Here is a 21,392-nt window from a genome sequence, read left to right as displayed (position 1 = left end):
GATTGGCTTAGCTTGCTTTTTCTCTTGTCCTTCAGGCTGGAGTGCAATGGCGTGGCTCGCTGGCTTTTTTCCTCTTGTCCTTCAGGGTGGAGTACAATGACTTGGCTTGACTGGCTTTTTTGCTCTTGTCCTTCAGGCTAGAGTGCAATGACTTGGCTTGGCTGCCTTTTTGCTCTTGTCCTTCAGGGTGGAGTGCAATGGCTTGGCTTGACTGGCTTTTTTGGTCTTGTCGTTCAGGCTGGACTGCAATGGCTTCGCTTGATGCAATGGCTTGGCTTGGCCGGTTTTTTGCTGTTGTCCTTCAGGCTGGAGTGCAATGGCTTGGCTTGGTGCAATGGCTTGGCCTGGCTGGCTTTTTTGCTCTTGTCCTCCAGTCTGGAGTGCAATGGCTTGGCTTGGCTGTCTTTTTTGCTATTGTCCTTCAGGCTGGAGTGCAATGGCTTGGCTTGGTGCACTGGCTTGGCTAGGTACAATGGCTTGACTTGGCTGGTTTTTTTGCTCTTGTCCTTCAGACTGCAGTGCAGTGGCTTGGCTTGGATGGGTTTTTTGCTCTTGTCCTTCAGGCTGGAGTGCAATGACTTGGCATGGCTGGTTTTTTGCTCTTTTCCTTCAGGCTGGATTGCCATGGCATGGCTTGGCTTGGCTTGGCTTTTTTCCTCTTGTCCTTCAGGCTGGAGTGCAATGGCTTGGCTGGCTTGGCTTGCCTTTTCTGCTCTTGTCCTTCAGGCTGCAGTGCAGTGGCTTGGCATGGTGCTGTTACTTGGAGTGACTGGCTGTTTTCCTCTTGTCCTTAAGGCTGGAGTGCAATGGCTTGGCTTGGCTGGATTTTTCACTCATGTCCTTCAGGCTGGAGTGCAATGGCTTCGCTTGGTGCAATGGCTTGGCTTGGCTGGCTTTTTTGCACTTGTCCTTCAGGCTGGAGTGCAATGGCTTGTCTTTGTAAAATGGCTTTTCTTTGCTGGCTTTTTTGCTCTTGTCCTTCAGGCTGGAGTTCAATGGCTTGGCTTGGCTGGCTTTTTTGCTTTTGTCCTTCAGGCTGGAGTGCAATGACTTGGCATGGCTGCTTTTTGCTCTTTTCCTTCAGGCTGGATTGCAATGGCGTGGGTTGGCTTGACTTGGCTTTTTTCCTCTTGTCCTTCAGGCTGGAGTGCAATTGCTTGGCTGGCTTGGCTTGCCTTTTTTGCTCTTGTCCTTCAGGCTGGAGTGAAATGGCTTGGCTTGGCTCCCTTTTTTGCTCTTATCCTTCAGGCTGGAGTGCAATGACTTGGCTTGGCTGCCTTTTTTCTCTTGTCGTTCAGACTGGAGTGCAATGAATTGGCTTGGCTGGCTTTTTTGCTCTTGTCCTTCAGGCTGGAGTGCAATGGCTTGACTTCCTGCAATGACTTGGCTTGGCTGGCTTATTCCCTCTTGTCCTTCACGCTGGAGTGCAATGGATTGGCTTAGCTTGCTTTTTCTCTTGTCCTTCAGGCTGGAGTGCAATGGCTTGGCTCGCTGGCTTTTTTCGTCTTGTCCTTCAGGGTAGGGTGAATGAAAAACAGAATTAAAAGAAATTGGGAAACCACAAGATCTTAGAGCTTTCATTGCCTTGGATTAGGTTATTGTAAGTCCTTTAATTTTAAGCAGTAATCTGTATACAAAAATGCAGATTTTTTTTTGGAACAGACAGCAATTAATGCTGAACGGAAGTAATAATATAAGGAAGAAACTTTCATGATCCTACATTCATGCAGTTCATCTTTAGATAAAAACTGTTTGTATTCTTTCCTTCATGTTTTCAGATCATAACATAATTATAAAGCTATGTATTTATGTTGTCTACCTTTTATAATGGTAATGTTAACCACAATATCAACAAAAATATACAGGCCAGGCACTGTGGTTCACGCCTGTAATCCCAGCACTCTGGGAGGCCGAGGTTGGTGGATCAACTGAGATCAGGAGTTTGAGATCAGCCTGGCCAACATGGTGAAATCCCATCTCTACTAAAAATACCAAAAATTAGCCAGGAGTGGTGGTGGATGCCTGTAATTCCAACTACTCAGGAGGCTGAGGCAGAAGAATCACCTGAACCCAGGAGGCGGAGGTTGCAGTGAGCTGAGATTACACCACTGCACTCCAGCCTGGGCAACAAGAGCATAACTCCATCTCAAATATACACATGCACACACACACACACACATGCACATACATAAAATACACTTTAGTGTGAAGTATTCTTTGATTAAACTAATGATAAGCTTTACGGTTCTCATAATAAATAATTTCTGTTTCTAAAATAGAACACCTGTAATATAAAACGTAAATTCCCAAAAAGGTCTGCTAACTAGTGTGTAAGAAATAATGCAGAAGGCAATTTCAATAACCCAGCTAGTAACTGATTCCTTAATTTCAAAGAGACAGTAATCTGGAACCAAATCAAAATAATATTTTTCTCTATATATTCTTTTTTTTTTTTTTTTTTTTTTTTGACACAAGGTCTCATTCTGTCACCCAGACTGGAGTGCAGTGATGTAATCATAGCTCACGGCAGCCTTGAACTTCTGAGCTCAAGAAATCCTCCTATCTCAGCCTCCCCAGTAGCTAGGACTACAGACACATGCTACCACCACACCCAGCTATCTTTTAAAAGTGTTTGTAATCGCTTCTTGGGCTTTTGGCCAAGATCAAGTATAAAAATGTTTGTAAAGACAGGATCTCTATGTTGCCCAGCTGGTCTTAAACTCCTGGCTTCAAGCAATCCTCCTGCTACAGCCCCTCAAAGTGCTGGGATTACAGGTATGAACCACCATGCCCAGCTTATTTTTCCATATTTTAAGATATATACTCTGTTAAGTAGAAGTACTTAACAAAGGATTGTATGTTTTTGCTTAAAATGTACAAATAAGGAAGTATAATGGTTTCCTCACAATAAAGATAAGATAGTTTAAGAAATGAGGACATCATATAACATTCCTCTACACTTTAAGGATAGCGACAGAAGATGAAAATGTGTGCCACAGTTTCAAAATGAATGTAAAGTTATTTATAGTGCTAAATTATTTTAAACCTCTAAAATTAATGCAAAATGTAGTCTCTTATAGAATAGAAATGCAGGTATCATTAGAAAGATAAAAGACATAACAAAAAGTTCATAAATTTGATTCATACTACTAATTAATATCTGTAACTCACAATGTCAGACTGAGAACTTTGATGGGTAAATCCAAATATTTAACTAAATGAAGTATATTAATCAAGATTGTGATTAAATCTTAAAACGTAAGAAGAACATCTGTAATTCTCTTTTAAATACTAATATGATGATTACACACACATATATTCTACCAGTAATCTGAAAGTGAGCAATTTGACCTTATCATAAGTTACTATATAATATATATGGAGAATAAAAATATAATACAGACCCCTTAAAAAAAAGTTGATAAAGCATTTTATCTTCTAAAATCTAAGTTAAATCCAAACATTTCCAGGAGTTCTCAATTCTGCTTTATCCTAATATTGCAAATAAAGTCACTTTAACCCCACAAAATGGTTACTTCCTCATCTGCAAAATCAAGTAAGTTTGACCAAAAATGTTTATGACCCCAGAAGCAGAAAGCACCAAACTACATCTACTACAATATATCTATAAGGTTATATAATTTATTTTTCTATTCAGTCTGTATTTTATAGTCACCTCTTTTTAAATGTCAAGCAAAAAAAGATATCTGAAAAAATTCACCTCATTATTAATGCTAAAACTTTGTAAATTTAGAATTTAAAAAGAGTACTAACAAGAAGTAGATTAAAACATACCTGGTTCATTATAGCCTTCTCTTAAGTACTGAATAAGACAAAAAATAAATCTTGGAAGAACAAATTCAGACATCATCAGTAAGTCTTTAGGGACACAGGGAATATTTGAACTTGATTTAATTTGATGCCTTTTGCAAAACCTGTAATATGAAAAAGAAAAAAATTAACAGTAATGTCTAATCACCCAAAAACATATTATTTCTGTTTACAATACTCATAAACAGAATACAGGCCAATATAATCCTCCTTTATGATTTTTAAGTTACCAAGTTAAAAGAATATAATTTTAATCAGTCTTTGTATTAAAAAAGGCACTCAGGTAGATTCTTCCCAAGAAAAGACCATAAAATTAATAGCAAAATTCCAAATAGAATACAAAAAGAAAAATCTGATTAGAAGGCACATTTGTTAGCTGACATTTATTACTTTCAGGTACCTCTTTATAACTTCCACTCTTTTAAACCATTAAGAACATTATTGATTACTTCCAAAGAATTTATATTTTTCCTCACAATTTCTAACTTATTGCATTAATGAATAGGTAAGTGACATAAGAACTTGTAGTTTATTTTAAAAGTGTATACACTTAAGTGTATTCATTCCTTCTAATCTTGTTTATATTCAATTTTTCTTTCTTTTTTTTTTTTTTTTTTGAGAAGGAGTCTTGGTCTGTCACCCAGGCTGGAGTGCAGTGGCAGGATCTCAGTTCACTGCAACCTTTGCCTCCCAGGTTCAAGCAATTCTCCCTCCCTCAGCCTCCCGAGTAGCTGGGACTATAGGTGTGCACCACTATGCCAATTTTTTAATTTTTAGTAGAGATGGGGTTTCACAATGTTGGCTGGCCAGGCTGGTCTCAAACTCCTGACCTGAGGTGATCTACCTGCCTCAGCCCCGCAAAGTGCTGGGATTACAGGCATGAGCCACTGCACCCAGCCTATATTCATTTTCAAGTGTGACTGGCATGCTTGAGCAAAAATGAAGTGAAGTATTCTTTTTTTTTTCTTCTTCCTTAGAGACAGGATCTTGCTTTGTCACCCACATGCATCCTGGAAATCCTGGGCTCAAACAATCCTCCCACGTCAGCTTCAGGCACATGCCACTATGCCTGGCTTTTTTATTTTTACTTTTTATAGAGACAGGGTCTTGCTATATTGCCAAGGCTGATGAACTCCTGGCCTCAAGCGATCCTCCAGCCTTGACCTCCCAAAGTGCTGGGATTACAGGCATGAGCCACTGTGCCCCACCTTGAAGAAAACTATTCTATAGTCAACATCCAAATAATCACAAGTTATTCTGTGACCAAACACATAATTACCACATTAAACATGTAAAATGCCTAGAAATAAGTAGAAGGGAAGAGAATCTATTTAAGCTGTAAAATACAAAAGAGCTGAATAGAGAAAAACTATATTGTGGCTTACGCCTGTAATCCTAGCACTTTGTGAAGCTAAGGCGGGTGGATCATGAGGTCAAGAGATCAAGACCATCCTGGTCAACAAGGTGAAACCCCGTCTCTACTAAAAAATACAAAAATTAGCTGGGCATGGTGGCGCATGCCTGTAGTCCCAGCTACTCAGGAGGCTGAGGCAGGAGAACTGCCTGAACCCAGGAGGCGGAGGTTGTGGTGAACCAAGATCATGCCATTGCACTCCAGCCTGGGTAACAAGAGTGAAACTCCGTCTCAAAAAAAAAAAAAAAAATTTACCTATAATGTTTGAATTTTATGTAACTGACATATGTATAACTTTATAATCAAAAGGAAAAATTTAAACCAAAAGCAAAAAATAAGTTATACCATACATTTGGTTTAGTTCCACAATTTAAAACATCATTAGTATCCTTTGTTTGCCTCAAGGACCCTTTTGAGAATCTAATGAAAATTATAACTCTTAAGAAAAAGTATACACAAATACAAAATAAAAGTTAGCATGTTCACACTCTGCTGAAGTGTATCTACCCTTAAGGTAGGGCTTTTAATTGTTAGGTCAGCAGATTACAGTGCAGAGAGATGGATTTTCCTTGGTCCTCAAGGCAGACACACAGGCAGAGCCTGAGCAACCTTTTCACTTGCCTCTGTATCCCATCCAAATACCATTTTTCACATCTGCCATTATTATGATAAAAGTTAGGAAGCATTACACCTTCAGGTTCAGACCTTGATTTAAAAGAAAAAAATGAATTTAAGAACTTCTTCCCAGCCAGGTGCAGTCACTCACACCTGTAATCCCAGCACTCTGGGAGGCCACAGTGGGCGAGTTACTTGAGATCAGGAGTTCAAGACCAGTCTGGCCAACATAGTAAAACCCTGTTTCTACTAAAAACACAAAAGTATACACCTGTAATCCCAGCTATTCAGGAGGCTGAGGTGAAAGAATCAATTGAACCCAGGAGGCAGAGGTTGCAGAGAGCTGAGATCTCACTACTGCACTCCAGCCTGAATAACAGAGCAAGACTCCAACTCCAAAAACAAACAAAAAACAAAAAACAAAAAAACAACTTCTTCCAGCTGGGACACACAATATCTCAATATCTAAATAAAATCAAGTACACTTTTAAAAGCTATATTTCCATAAAAGCTTTTTTTTTTTTTTTTTTTTAGAGACAGTCTCACTCGGTTGCCCAGACTGGAGGAGTACAGTGGTATGATCTCAGCTCACTGCAACCTCTGCCTCCCAGGTTCAAGTGATTCTCCTGCCTCAGCCTCCAAAGTAGCTGGGACTACAGGCACACCCCACCACACCCATCTAATTTTTTGTATTTTTAGTAGAGATGGGGTTGTGCCACGTTGGCCAGGCTGGTCTTGAACTCCTGACCTCAGGTGATCCACTGGCCTTGGCCTCCCAAAGTGCTGAAATTACAGGCATGAGCCCCTGTGCCCAGCCCATAAAAGCTTTTATAAAGGAGAACCTGGCCTGTGTGACAGATTAGAGAACTAGTTGTGATCTAAGATAACTAAGAAGCCTGTATGTATGAACGTGAAGGAGAGAAAGTGGAAGAAAGGAAAGCCAGCAGAGAAGAACAGAAAAACATAATTGGACACTGAATTGAAGGATGCAATAAAAGAATTGAGAGATGTGTTGGAAACAGTGAGTTCCTCTTCAAAAGTTCTATTTGTCCTCTATTTTCAAAGCCTAACTTCCTTGCCTCCTTGCCCCTAGTTAACAACCTTCCATCTATTCCCAATCTGTAAACTATATAACCTACATCTGTTACTTATTTGGCACCCTTAGATCTGAAACTGCTCTTCCTGAAGCTATAACCCCTACCCCTGCTCCATTTGATGTAGCCAATCAGGATCAGCTTAGATTGTGTAGTCGGACCCCAGCCAATGGGGACCAGACACAGAAGCAGGGACTGACTGCTTTAGGGATAAAAATCCCTTCCCTCCTTTATTCAGTGTGCTCTCGCAGTGACCAGAAGATCAAGCAGCACCCTTCTGCAGAAGTAAATTTGCCTTGCTGAGAAATCCTTTATTTGAGTGCTCGTTTTCTTTGTGACTATGAGCTCTTATTGCCAACAGCTGGAAAGCAGAAAGTTAAGGATTAGAAAGCTCTCTTGGACATTTTGTGCAGGAAGGAAACCAATTCCAAAGAGCTACTGGGTGAAGTAAAGAACAATTTGAACAGAGTATCAAGTAGCTTCAAGGAGTGAAGATTCAAGCAGGGAAATAAGTCAAAGGAACAGCAAGAATGGTCTAAATAATTTCGAGACTGAGGTTACAGAAGTGTATCAGAAGACTGGAGATTAAAAACTTAATGGTTAAAAAAGTAAAAAAAAATAAGACTCTGGGAACTAGTTTGAATACAGCAGACCTGTCCAATATGGATGTAGCATACTGTAAGACTGTCGAACAAAACCGGTTTTTGTAATTCAGGCTGAGCATACTGTGGGGACTGACCATTTAACATGGCAGATGCTCAGTAAAGACTTGATAATACTCAGTTTGAGGCAGGAAGATTTCCTGAGCCCAGGAATTCATGACCAGCCTGGGCAATATAGCAAGATCCTTAAAAAATCTTTTTTTAAATTAATATTATTTCATCAAGTCTTAGAAAAAGACTTGCTGAAACAAAGACTTAACTAAACAGAGGTTTTTTTTTTTTTTTTTTTTGAAATGAAGTCTTGCTCTTCACCCAGGCTAGAGTGCAGTGGCACAATCTCAGCTCACTGCCATCTCAACCTCCCAGGTCCAAGCAATTCTCCTGCCTCAGCCTCTGTAGTAGCTAGGATTACAGGTGTGTGCCACGACACCTGGCTAATTTTTTTTTGTATTTTTATTAGAGATGGGGTTTCGCCATGTTGGCCAGGCTGATCTTGAACTCCTGACCTCAAGTGATCTGCCTGCCTTGGCCTCCCAAAGTGTGGGGATTACAGGCAAAAGCCACCGGGCCCAGCCAACAAAATTATTTTAAAGGCATCCAGATAAATAATAGTCTGGGACTATTTAATAATCCCAGTTGTTAAAAAAAAAAAATTTTTTTTAAGAGCTATGACATGCCTCACATCTAGGCCCTGGGACTACAGAGGCCTTGTCCTCAGGGAGCTGACTTTCTGAGGGAGAAAGAAACAAAATATGGAAGTATCTGATAGTAATAAACTCTATGAAATTATTTCTAGCCTGGGCAACACTGCAAAACCCCATATCTACAAAATTAGCCAGATATGGTGCTTGAGCCCAGGAATTCATGTCCAGCCTGGGCAATATAGCAAGATCATCCCACTGCCCTTCAGACTGGATAACAGAGTGGGATCCTGTCTCAAAAAAAGAAAAAAAATATTTGACAGCACCACATGTAAAAAGCATCCATTTGGCTCCTTTAGGTTGGGTTTGTCAGGAAAGGCCTTTCTGAAGAGGCGATACTTAGGCAACAGACCAAACTGACATGAAGGAGCTAGGCTGGGCATGCAAAGCTCTGGGGAAGTTGAGGGAGAAAGTTTGCTATTTTTACTTTGTTTGTTTAGATCATACTGATTCAACCAACAAGAAATTTACTCCATTTATAACACCTAATTTGATCCTGAAATTCATGTCACTTCATCATCAATGACTAAGGCTACAGGAAGAACCAGTAAGTCAAGTGAGCTAACCAAAAGACACCAGTAAAATCAGTGAAAGACCTGACAAATGAAACTGCATATAAACATGTATTAACAATCTCTCCCCAAGTGAACAAGAGAAGGGCTTTCTAAGCAACTGGTATAGCTCCCAATTAAAAATGAGGCAGGATGTAATACATTCACATTAGCAGTTCAGAGGTCACAGATAACCTTCTGCAAGGAACCCAACAGATTTGCAAGATTAATAAGATTAAATAGTCCTTACTGGGGAAGGATGTTATGGTAAATAGAACTACAAAAATAGTAAACAAAATGACCTCTCTAAATGTTGTCTGACATCATCTTTTTTAAATTTTTCATTAAAGCACAACTGATAAAAAATTACCTAAAAGGTAAGTATGCAACTCAATGTAGTATCACTAAATGAACATACTCATGTAAACACCAATTCAAGATCAAGAAACAGAACATTACCCCAGAAACTCTCCTTATGATTCCTCTGAAATCAAATTTAAATGACTAAAAGCAAACTTCCTGGACTGTGGGAGATGGAGAGGAGAGAGAAATCAAAAGGGGAGGGGGTTTCTGGTGGTCTATTTGCAAGTTACTGATACTTGGTGAGGAGAAGGAGGGCAAGGAGAGGCCAACTCAAATAACTAAACCACATTTTTCAAGAATTTGAAAGGTATCTGAGATAATAAGCTCCCCTACAAGTAAGTTTTTGGCAAGAACATCCCATTCTCCACTTACTACAACATCATATGTTATTATGCAACAAGTTACACACATACACATTATTTTGCATATAATTCTAGAACATTCACGGAGATTCCTGGACAGTCATACCCCTCCAGGTTAAAAGCCCTGATGATATAATCTATGCCCTTCATCTGACAGATGGGGAAATCTCAGAAACATTAAACAACATACCTAACTAAACTTTAACAAAATTATCAAAAGATATTTAGGATACAGGCCAAAATGACGTAAAAGGCATACCATAAACATATATGATATCTAAACTAATCTATATGTTTAATATGACCCAGTGAAAATAACAATAAGAAATAAACAAGCTGATTCTAAAGTTCATATGGAAAAATAAGCAAGAATAGCTAAGAAAATTCTGAAAAACAAAAGCCATAAAAGTAAGCTTTATCAGAGATGAAAACTTCTTTTAAAGTTGAAATCATCAGAAGTATTGATTCTAGCCTTTAGGAAGCTAACATTCTATAGGACAGAGATAGACAATGATGATAAACACAATTAAGTGAACTACAAAGCAGAGAAAGGGAGATCAGAAATCATTTCCAAATTCACCTACACATATTCCTGAGCCATTTTTCTAGATACACATTTCTACATCTCTAATAGGGAGGACTAAAGTACAGCTCCATCTCATGTCTAAAACTGTTAGATAAATGGTAAGAACTAAAAGAAAAAACTTTAAATTCCATCTACATGGGTTTAAATATTATTTAGTGGGCCCCAAAGTACCAGAAAAACAAAAGTAAAATATTTATGAAAACTAAATATTTTAAATCAAATTACAGTGTGCACATAAGATCACAAAACTTGAAAGTAAAAAGATATTGTAAATCTATTAAACTATTAAGATGGTAAATATACATTGAAGCTGGGTGCAGTGGTTCACACCTGTAATCCCAGCACTTTGGGAGGTCAGCGGGCAGATCATGAGGTCAAGAGATGGAGACCATCCTGGTCAACATGGTGAAACCCCATCTCTACTAAAAATACATAAAATTACCTCGGCCTGGTGGCACGTGCCTGTAATCCCAGCTACTCGGGAAGCTGAGGCAGGAGAATCGGTTGAACCTGAGAGGCAGAGGTTGCAGTGAGCTGAGATTGTGCCATTGCACTCCAGCCTGGGTGAGAAAGCCACACTCCATCTCAGAAAAAAAAAAAAAAAAAAAAAAAAAGGTACATTTTCTGCGCGGGGCGGCGGCAGCGGCTGCGGCGGCGGCGGGCGGCGGCGGGCGGCAGCGGCGGAGGGCGGGGCGGAGGGCGGCCCGGGGCGGGTGGCGGCGGCGGAGGGCTGGGCGGTGCGGGGGGGGGGGGGCGGCGGCGGCGGGCGGGACGGCGGCGAAGGGCGGGGCGACGGCGGCAAAGGGCGGCGGCGGCGGCGGCGGCGGGCGGGACGGCGGCGAAGGGCGGGGCGGCGGCGACGGCGGAGGGCGGCCCGGGGCGGCGGCCGCGGCGGAGGGCGGGGCGGCGCGGGGGGCGGCGGCGGCGGCGGCGAAGGGCGGGGGCGGCGGCGAAGGGCGGGGCGGCGGCGGCGGGCGGGGGGGGCGGCGGCGGCGGCGGGCGGCGGCGGGCGGGGGGGGCGGCGGCGGCGGCGGGCGGCGGCGGGCGGGGGGGGCGGCGGCGGGCGGGGGGGGCGGCGGCGGGCGGCGGCGGGCGGGGGGGGCGGCGGCGGGCGGCGGCGGGCGGGGGGGCGGCGGGCGGCGGCGGCGGGCGGCGGCGGGCGGGGGGGGCGGCGGCGGGCGGGGGGGCGGCGGCGGGCGGGGGGGCGGCGGCGGCGGGCGGGGGGGGCGGCGGCGGGCGGGGGGGGCGGCGGCGGCGGGCGGGGGGGGCGGCGGCGGCGGCGGGCGGCGGCGGCGGCGGCGGGCGGCGGGGCGGCGGCGGCGGCGGGCGGCGGCGGCGGCGGCGGGCGGCGGGGCGGCGGCGGCGGCGGGCGGGGGGGGCGGCGGCGGCGGCGGCGGGCGGGGGGGGCGGCGGCGGCGGCGGCGGGCGGGGGGGGCGGCGGCGGCGGCGGCGGCGGGCGGGGGGCGGCGGCGGCGGGCGGCGGCGGCGGCGGGCGGCGGGCGGCGGCGGCGGGCGGCGGGCGGCGGCGGCGGCGGCGGCGGGCGGCGGCGGGCGGCGGCGGCGGGCGGCGGGCGGCGGCGGGCGGGGGGGCGGCGGCGGCGGCGGGCGGGGGGCGGCGGCGGCGGCGGGCGGGGGGGCGGCGGCGGCGGGCGGGGGGGCGGCGGCGGCGGGCGGCGGCGGGCGGCGGCGGGCGGCGGCGGCGGCGGGCGGCGGCGGGCGGCGGCGGGCGGCCCGGGAGGCGGTACCGCTCCCTGCCCGGGCTCCTCAGCGCAGCTGGCCGCCGACCCGCCGGTCCAGGGCAAAGGCTGAGGCTACTGGGGTGGAGCGGTGGGCCGGGCGGCTGCGAAGTCGGCGGTGGCTGGAGTGGGCGTGGAAGCGACTGCCATGGCGTTCTAAAACCTAGCCACCCAAACCATAAACATTTAGGATCTCACAGTTTTTGCATCTTAGGTGTCTAGACACAGCCCAGTGTGAGCCACGCCCCTCCCCCTCAGGCAGTCACGCCCCTCCCATCAGGAGGCCACTGCCTTTGTGAGGCCGCTGCTTTTGTGAGGCCGCTGCCTTTGTGGACTGCTGGGGGTAGAGGCTGCAGTCAGTCGTGAGGCCCTGGCTGTTTCTGGTTGGGTCCAGATAGAGGGGCAACCACGCGCAAGAGAAGGAGAGCGGTTGAGCTCGAAAGGACTTCTATAGGAAAAAGACTTGAATTCAGTGAGTTCACAAATGAAGCCGAGATTTTTTCTGGAAGGGAAATAGTAACAATAAGTCAAGGAGTATACTGAATATTTATTTCAGATATTGACGCTGGGGGTGGAGGCTGCAGTCCATCCTGAGGCCCTGGCTGTTCCTGGTTGGGTCCAGACAGAGGGGCAACCGCGTGCGAGAGAAGGAGAGTGGAGGGGCTTGTGCCGACCATGGAGCACAAACAGCAGTGCGAATGCAAAGACGTGAGTGGCCGCAAGCCAGGCGGCATTTTTCTCTGGTGGCCACAGGCATGGTGGGGAACGGGGGCAGGGATTGCCACTCAAGCAAGGGTCGCGAGGGTCGCGATGCTCCCAACTGTCCCGCTTCAGGAGGCTGCCCTGTTGTGGCACCCGGGGACAGTGGCGGTGACTCAGACTGTACCGGCCGCAACTGGAAGGTGCGGGACGCCAGGGGAACTGGTGGCCCGGGAAGCGGGAGGACTTCAGGAGGCCCTGAACCCTGCCTGACTGTGTGATTCTTCTGTGTCTTTGGTTGGAGTGGAAGTATTGATCTACTTATTTTATAAGTCATATTCCCCTGCTTCTTTATACTTAGTGTTCTTTTATTGGATGCCAGACATAAATTTTACTTTGTATACTGAATATTTTTATGTTCTTATAAATATTATTTAGAATTTTTGGATGTAGATAATTTATTTGGAAACAATTTGATTGTACAGGTCTTGCCTTTTATGATTTGCTGGTGGGGCCAGAGCCATGTTTAATCTGGGGCTAGTTGTTCCTTGCTACTGAGTTAAAACCCATCTTAGTTCTCTACTCAAAGCCTTATGACTTACGAAGTTTTTCCAGTGTAGCTTTACAGTGAAATATTTCTAGTGGGAATAGGCATTTTTTTTACACCTAGGTAGGTTCCAGTGACTGTTTTCCCCAGTCCTTTAGGAAAGTCTTTACTGTAGTCTTGGGTAGTTGTTTTACATGTGCTAATCTATTTCTTGCTAAAAGTTTCACTCTTGTTACCCAGGCTGGAGTGCAATGGTGCGATCTTGGCTCACCACAACCTCTGCCTCCTGGGTTCAGGCAATTCTCCTGCCTCAGATTCCTGAGTAGCTGGGATTACAGGCACACACCACCATGCCCAGCTAATTTTTTGTATTTTTAGTAGAGACGGGGTTTCACCATGTTGACCAGGATGGTCTCGATCTCTTGACCTCGTGATCCACACACCTCGGCCTCCCAAAGTGCTGGGATTACAGGCATGAGCCACCACGCCCACCTCTGGTTTTTTTTTTTTTTTTCTATATGCATTTATCTTCTTTCTAGTACATTCAACAGTAGCCAAGATATTCACAAAGAGTAATCACATTTAATGTACTATATTATGTTTATGTCTGGTAGACCTGAATGATATTTGGGTAAGCCCTCAGGAATCTTCCAATTGATGATGATTGAGAAATTACTTTAGCTCACCAGGGCAGCCATGGATATGATACTCTATCTGATCAGAAACTGGATTAGTCCTCTGACGATGTGTAGAAAGGCAAATTGCTTGTGTATTAAATGTATTCTTTGTGTTTGATCACAAGGGAAATTTACCCTTTGTTATTCTCTTATTTTTGTAACATTACAAGTCAAGACAGGACTGATAATCCATTTTTAATATATTGTGACATTTTAAATAAATTGTTTTACATTTCTAATGACAAGTTAATATTAACCAATACATTTTCTTTAATATTGCAGAAACAACACGTTCTTAAAAAAAAAGGGGCTGATTTACAAAAAATACAAACTACTGGTGTCAAAAGAAACAAAACGGGGAAAAATACGTTGAAGCATGAAGGTAAAGATGGAACACATGGTGAATGTGAGAACATTAAAAGATGATGTAGCTAAGTAGGAAATGCTTATCTACCTAAATATCCTTTTGTAATCCTCTGTGTATTTACACTCTTAGGCATTCTAAGAGGTGTGAAGTGGTATTTTATTGTGGTTTTGATTGTATTTCCCTGAGATTAGTCATGTTGAGCATTCTTTCATATACTTTTTTGTTATTTGCATGCCTTTGTTTGATAAATTTATTTAGGTTTGTTCATGTATTTTGCTCATTGTTTGTAATATCGTTTGTTTTTTTGGTTTTTTTGTTTGTTTGTTTGTTTTTGTTTTTTTTTTTGAGATGGAGTTTTGCTCTTGTTGCCCAGGCTGGAGTGCAATGGCGTGATCTCGGCTCACCGTAACCTCCGCCTCCTGGGTTCAGGCAATTCTCCTGCCTCAGCCACCTGAGTAGCTGGGATTACAGGCACGCGCCACCATGCCCAGCTAATTTTTTGTACTTTTGGTAGAGACGTGGTTTCACCATGTTGACCAGGATGGTCTCGATCTCTTGACCTCGTGATCCACCCACCTAGGCCTCCCAAAGTGCTGGGATTACAGGCGTGAGCCACCGCGCCCGGCCCTGTTGTTGTTTTTTCACCGTTGAGTTGTTTCAGTTTCTTACTTTGGATAACAACACCTTATTAGACATATGGTTTATAAATATTTTACACAATTCTGTGGGTTGCTTTCTCACTCTGTGGATTGTTTTACAGCAATGCAAAACTTTTTAACACAATCTCATTTTTCTATTTTTGCTTTTATTGCCTGTGCTTTTAGTGCCATATCCAAACATATTGCCTAGATCAACATCAAGAAGCTTTGTATGTTTTCTCTTACAGTTTTATGCCTTAAGGCCTTACATTTATATCTTTAATTCATTTTTTGTTGCTTTTTTTATATATGATGTGAAGTAAGGATCCGATTTAATTCTTCTGGCTGTGGACATACGGTTTTTCCCAACAACATTTATGGAAAAAATTATCTTTCCCTATTGTTTCTTTTTTGTGTTATTATTAATTGGAAAATAGTTATTTTCTATATTTATATTGTTTTCTTTTATTTTTAATTGGCAAATAGTTATTTTCTTTATTAAGAAATTTTTATTTTATTTTAGGTTCAGTGACACATGTGCAGGTTTGTTTAACAGATAAACTTATGTCTTGAGGGTTTGTATTTCATCACCCTGGTACTAAGCCTAGTACTAGTACCCAATCATCATTTTTTCTGATCCTCTCCCTCCTCCCACCCTCTACCCCCAGGTAAGCCTCAGTGTTGTTGTTCCCCTCTTTGTGTCCATGGTGTTCTCATCATTCAGCTCCCACTTATAAGTGAGAAGATGAGGATTGGGATTTCTGTTCCTGTGTTAGTTTGCTAAGGACAATGGCCTCCAGCTCCATCCATGTTCATGCAAAGGACATGATCTAATTCTTTTCCACGGCTGCATAGTATTCCATGGTGTTTTAAAATATGCACCCTATTTTTAAAAACCTAGTCTACCATTTATGGCTATTTAGGTTGATTCCATGTCTTTGCTCTTGTCAGTAATGTGCTGCAGTGAACATACACATGCATGTGTCTTTATGATAGAATTACGTATGTTCCTTTGGTTATATAGCCAGTAATGGGATTGCTGGGTTAAATGGTGGTTCTGTTTTCAGCTCTTTGAGGAATCATCACACTACATTCCACAGTGGTTGAACTGATTTACACTCCCACCAACAATGTATAAGTGCTACCTTTTCTCTGATAACTTGTCAGCATCTATTATTTTTTCATTTTAATACTAACCATCCTGACAGGTACAAGATGGTATCCTCACTGTGGTTTTGATTTGAATGTATCTAATAATCAGTAATATTGGGCTTTTGAAAAATATGCTGCTAACTGGATGTTTATCTTCTTTTGAAAAGTGTCTGTTCATATCCTTTGCCTTCTTTTTAATGGGGTTGTTTGTGGTTTTTTTCTTGTAAATTTGTTTAGGTTACTTACAGATGCTGGCTATTAAACTCTTGTCAGATGCATAGTTTGCAAATATTTTCCCTATTTTGTAGGTTGTCTGTTTACTCTGTTACTAGTTTCATTTGCTGTGCAGAAGCTCTTTAATTAGATCTCATTTGTTAATTTTCGCCCTTGTTGCAATTGCTTTTGGCATCTTCATCACGAAACCTTTGCCAGTTCCTATGTCCAGAATGGTATTACGTATGTTGTCTTCCAAGGTTTCTATAGTTTGGGTTTTACATTTAAGTTTTTAATCCATCTTGTGTTGATTTTTATATATGGTATAAGGAGGGATCCAGTTTCAATCTTCTGCATATGGCTAGCCAGTTATTCTAGAACTATTTATTGAATAGGTTATCCTTTCCCCATTGCTTGTTTTTGTCAGCTTTGTCAAAGATCAGATGATTGTAGGCCTGTGTGTCTATTTTTATGCTAGTACCATGCTATTTTGGTTACCTCAGACCTATAGTATAGTTTGAAGTCAGGTAGCTTGATGCCTCTTGCTTTGTTCTTTTTGTTTAGGATTGCCTTGGCTATTCAGGTTCTTTTTTTGGTTCCATATAAAATTTAAAACAATGTTACCTTGTTCTGTGAAGAATGCTATTGGTGGTTTGATAGGAATGGCATTTTATCTGTAAATTGCTTTGGGCAGCATAGTCATTTTAACAATATTGATTTGTCCTATCTATGATCATACAATTTTTTTCTATGTGTTTATGTCGTCTCTGATTTCCTTAAGCAGCGTTTTGTAATTCTCAGTGCACAGATCTTGCATCTCCCTGTTTAGTGGCTTTTCTTAAGTATTTCATTCATTTTGTGACTGTTGTGAATGACACTGCATTCCTGCTTTGGCTCCCAGCTTGACTGTTTTCGGTGTTAAGAATGCTAGTAATTTTTGTACATTGATTTTGTATCCTAAAATTTTCTGAAGTTGTTTAATAGTGTAAGTAGATTTGAGCTGAGACTGTGGGATTTTCTAGATATGGAATCATGTCATCTGCAAACAGGAATAGTTTGGCTTCCTCTTTTCCTATTTGGATGCCATTTATTTATTTATTTATTTATTTATTTTTGATTGCTTGATTGCTCTGGCCAGGAATTCAAATACGATGTTAAAGACGAGTGGTAAGAGAGGCCCAACCTTAACTGTGCCAGTTTTCAAGAAGAATGCTTCTAGCTTTTGCCTATTCAGTATGATAATGGCTGTGGTTTATTATAAATGGCTCATTATTTTGATGTATATTCCTTTGATACCTAGTTTCTTGGGAGTTTTTAATATGAAGGGATGTTGAATTTTACCAAAAGTCTTTTCTGTGTCTATTGAGATGATTATGTGTTTTTTTGTCTTTAGTTCTGTTTATGTGATGAATAACATTGATTGATTTGTATATGCTAAACCAATCTTGCATCACAGAAATAACACCTACTTGATTGTGGTGGATTAGTTTTTTGATATGCTGCTGGATTTGGTTTGCTAAAAATAGTTATTTTCTGGACGGATAGTGGCTCCTGCCTGTAATCCTAGCACTTGGGAGGCTAATATGGGCAGATCACTTGAAATCAAGAGTTTGAGACCAGCCTGGCCAACATGGTAAAACCCCATCTTTACTAAAAATACAAAAATCAGCCAGGCATGGTGGTGTACACTTGTAATCCCAGCTACTCAAGAGGCTAAGGCAGGAGAATTGCTTGAACTCAGGAGGTTACAGTGAGACAAGATCACACCACTGCACTCCAGCTTGGGTGACAGAGCAAGACTCGATCTCAAAAAAAAGGAAAAAAAGAAAGAAATGGTTACTTTCTATGTTTATATGGCATAATGGAATGTTTCATTGCATGTGTATATTGTGGAATGATCAAATAAGGCTAATTAGCATCTATGTATCTATAGCTATATCTCACCTCAAATATTTATTTATTTTTTGTGGTGAGAACATTTGAAACGATTTATTTTAAAATACCCATTGGGTTTCTTTGGCATCCTTTTCAAAGATCTGTTAACCACAGATATGTAAATTTATTTCTGGGTTTTATATTCTATTTTGTTGGACTATAGGTCTGTTTTCATGTCAGTATCATACTGTTTTAGTCATTGTGGTTTTGTAGCATACACTATTTTGAATCAGAAAATGTTATGCCTAATTGCATACCTTTGTTCTTGCTCAAGATTGTTTTGCCTTTTCAGGATCTTTTGTGGTTCTGTATGAATTTAGGATTTAAAAAATATTTTTGTAAAGAATGTTATCAAGAATATTATTAGGATTGCAATGAATTTGTAGGTCACTTTGTGTAGTATAAAAATTTTAACAATGTAATTTTTCTAATTCATGAACCTGAGATGTTTTTCCATTTATCTGTCTTTTAAAACTTCAGTCACCAATGGGTTCTAATTTTTGCTGTACAAGTCTTGTATCCCTTTAATTAAGTTTATTTCTAAGTATTTTATTGTTTTTGTAAGTGGGCTGGTATTTCTTTCTTAGTTTTGTCTTTGGGTAGTTTGGTCACTGAAAATCAATTGATTTTTTAGTGGTGATTTTGTATCCTGCCACTTTACTGAACTCATTCATTCTAACTTTTTTTTAAGTGAGTCTTAAGGTTTTCTATGTATGTGATTATGTCATCTGCAAATAGAAATAATTTTACTTCTGTACACCAAATTGATCTAACAGACATGCACAGAAATTAGCACTTAACTGAAGAATGCCACACATTCTGCTCAAACATACGTGAAACACTCTGTGGAAGAGATCATATGCTGGGTTACAAAAAAAATCCCAAAAAATTTAAGATCAGGCCGGGCGCGGTGGCTCACGCCTGTAATCCCAGCACTTTGGGAGGCTGAGGCAGGTGGATCACGCGGTCAAGAGATCGAGACCATCCTGGTCAACATGGTGAAACCCCGTGTCTACTAAAAATACAAAAAATTAGCTGGGCCTGGTGGCACGTGCCTGTAATCCCAGCTACTCGGGAGGCTGAGGCAGGAGAATTCCTGAACCCAGGAGGCAGAGGTTGCAGTGAGCCAAGATCGCGCCATTGCACTCCAGCCTGGGTAACAAGAGCAAAACTCCGTCTCGGAAAAAAAAAAGAAAAAAAAAAAAATTTAAGATCAAAATAATTACATTTATATTTTCCAACCACAATGGAACTAAACTTAAAATCAATAACAGAAGAAAAGCAGAAAACTTAAAATCACCAATAAATTAAAACTAAACAACACATTCTTTAGAAACCATTAGGTCAAAGAGGAAACCAAAAGGGAATTTTAAAATTGTCTCCAGGCAAAACAAACAAAACCCACAACATACCCAAATCTGTGGAATGCAACAAAGACAGATCTATAAGAGTAGTTTATAGCAGTAAACACATAGCATTAAATAAGAAGATCTCAATTCATCTAACTTTACACCTCAAGTAACTAGAAAAAGAAGAAAGTAAGTCTGAAGTCATAAGAAGAAAAGAAATAAATATTGTCATAAATAAATAAAATAGAAAACTTAGAAAGCAATAAGAAAAATAACAAAACTAAGAATTGATTGAAAAAAATAAAATGGGCAAACCCTTGGCTAGACTAAGAAAAAAAGATAAATCACAAACAAAAAGGTACATATTAATATATCTTTCAAAAATAAGAAGGATAATAAGGAACTCTTATAAACAGTTATATACTAACAAATTGGATAAACTAAAAGAATTGAATGGATTACTGGAATCATAAAACCTACCAAAACTGTTCAGACCCTCTGAACAGTTCAATAATGAAAAAGGAGACTGAATCTGTAATCAAAACGTTTTCAACAACTACAACAACAACAACAACAACAACAACAAAAATTGCCAAGGACCAGAAGACTTCGCGAGTAAATTCTATCAAAACATTTAAAGCATTGTGGAAGACAGTGTGGTGATTCCTCAAGGATCTAGAACCAGAAATACTGCTTTACCCACACCATCTGTAAACTATATTTTCCAAAATTGTGGAATTTTTGTGTTTTGTTTCTGTGGGTTTTTAGTAAGTTAGTTAGTTAGTTTGTTTGAGATGAAAGTCTCATTCTGTCACCCAGGCTAGAGTACAGTGACAAGATCTCAGCTCACTGCAACCTCCTGGGCTCAAGGGATTCTCCTGCCTCAGCCTCCTGAGGAGCTGGGATTATAGGTGTGTGCCACCACACCCAGCTAATTTTTGTATTTTTAGTAGAGATAGAGTTTTGCTGTTGGCCAGGTTGGTCTTGAACTCCTGACCTCAGGTGATCTGCCTGCCTCAGCCACCCAAAGTCCTGGGATTACAGGTGTGGGCCACGTAACCTTGCTGTGTTATGGTTATATTTAAAAATTCTATTGTGCCAGCTCCAGTGGTTCATGCCTGTAAACCTAGAACATTGGGAGGCCAACACAGGTGCGTTGCTTGTGCTCAGCAGTTTGAAACCAACCTGGGCAAAATGATAAAACCCCGTCTCTACCAAAAATACAAAAACTTAACCAGGCATGGTGGCACACATCTCTGGTCCTAGCTGCTTGAAAGGCTGAGATGGGAAAATCACTTGAACTTGGGAGGCAGAGGTTGCAGTGAACCATGATCATGGCCAGGGCACTCCAGCCTGGGCAACAGAATAAGACTCCCCCTCAAATATTAAATAAGAAAATATAAAAAATTATTTTAAAATAATAACAGCCTTCCTGCTCTATATTTTACTCTGAATGTACAATTCAACACTGAACATTTTGATGTTAGTTGTCCTGCTTTTCCTTGGTTTCTGTGTATTTTTTACTTTCCCTCTTAGAATCCCTGTCAATGTTTTTTTCCACAGTTTTTACAGTGTTAGGTCTTATGTTTAAATCCATCCTGGATTTAGGCATGGGCAAGGACTTCATGACTGAAACACTAAAAGGAATGACAACAAAAGCCAAAATAGACAAATGGGATCTAATTAAACTTTTGCTGTGCAGAGCACAGCAAAAGAAATAATCCTTAGAGTGAACCGGCCACCAACACAATGGGAAAAAATTTTTGCAATCTACCCATATGACAAAGACCCAATATCCAGAATCTACAGAGAACTTAAACAAATTTACGAGAAAAAATAACCCCATCAAAAAGTGGGTGAAGGACATGAACAGACACTTCTCAAAAGAAGACATTTATGT

At 41.9% G+C, this 21,392-nt stretch overlaps 1 protein-coding gene across 8 annotated transcripts in view; it reads left to right on the top strand.

Moving 5' to 3' along the window:
* The first annotated feature begins 12,028 nt into the window (after positions 1–12,028).
* LOC135272791 (fibrous sheath-interacting protein 2-like) overlaps positions 12,029–21,392 on the top strand; it is a 49,118-nt gene continuing 39,754 nt past the window's right edge. For 6 of the 8 annotated variants that reach the window (XR_010340754.1, XM_064371451.1, XM_064371458.1 and 3 more), the window contains exons 1-3: positions 12,029–12,387; positions 12,472–12,623; positions 14,121–14,220. Coding sequence is in view for 6 of the 8 variants with exons in the window: in XM_064371451.1 (XP_064227521.1) it covers positions 12,591–12,623; positions 14,121–14,220 (133 nt within the window). In the remaining 2 variants the exon portion in view is untranslated. Of the gene's footprint in view, positions 12,388–12,471; positions 12,624–14,120; positions 14,221–21,392 lie in introns of those variants that run through there. The other 2 variants (XM_064371460.1, XM_064371455.1) reach the window with 2 other exon arrangements.

The sequence above is a fragment of the Aotus nancymaae genome, unplaced genomic scaffold, assembly GCF_030222135.1.
Source record: "Aotus nancymaae isolate 86718 unplaced genomic scaffold, 86718_ANA_hifiasm-v0.15.2.pri h1tg000131l, whole genome shotgun sequence".
NCBI classification, from domain to species: domain Eukaryota; kingdom Metazoa; phylum Chordata; class Mammalia; order Primates; family Aotidae; genus Aotus; species Aotus nancymaae.
This window is presented reverse-complemented; position numbering and strand designations above follow the sequence as displayed.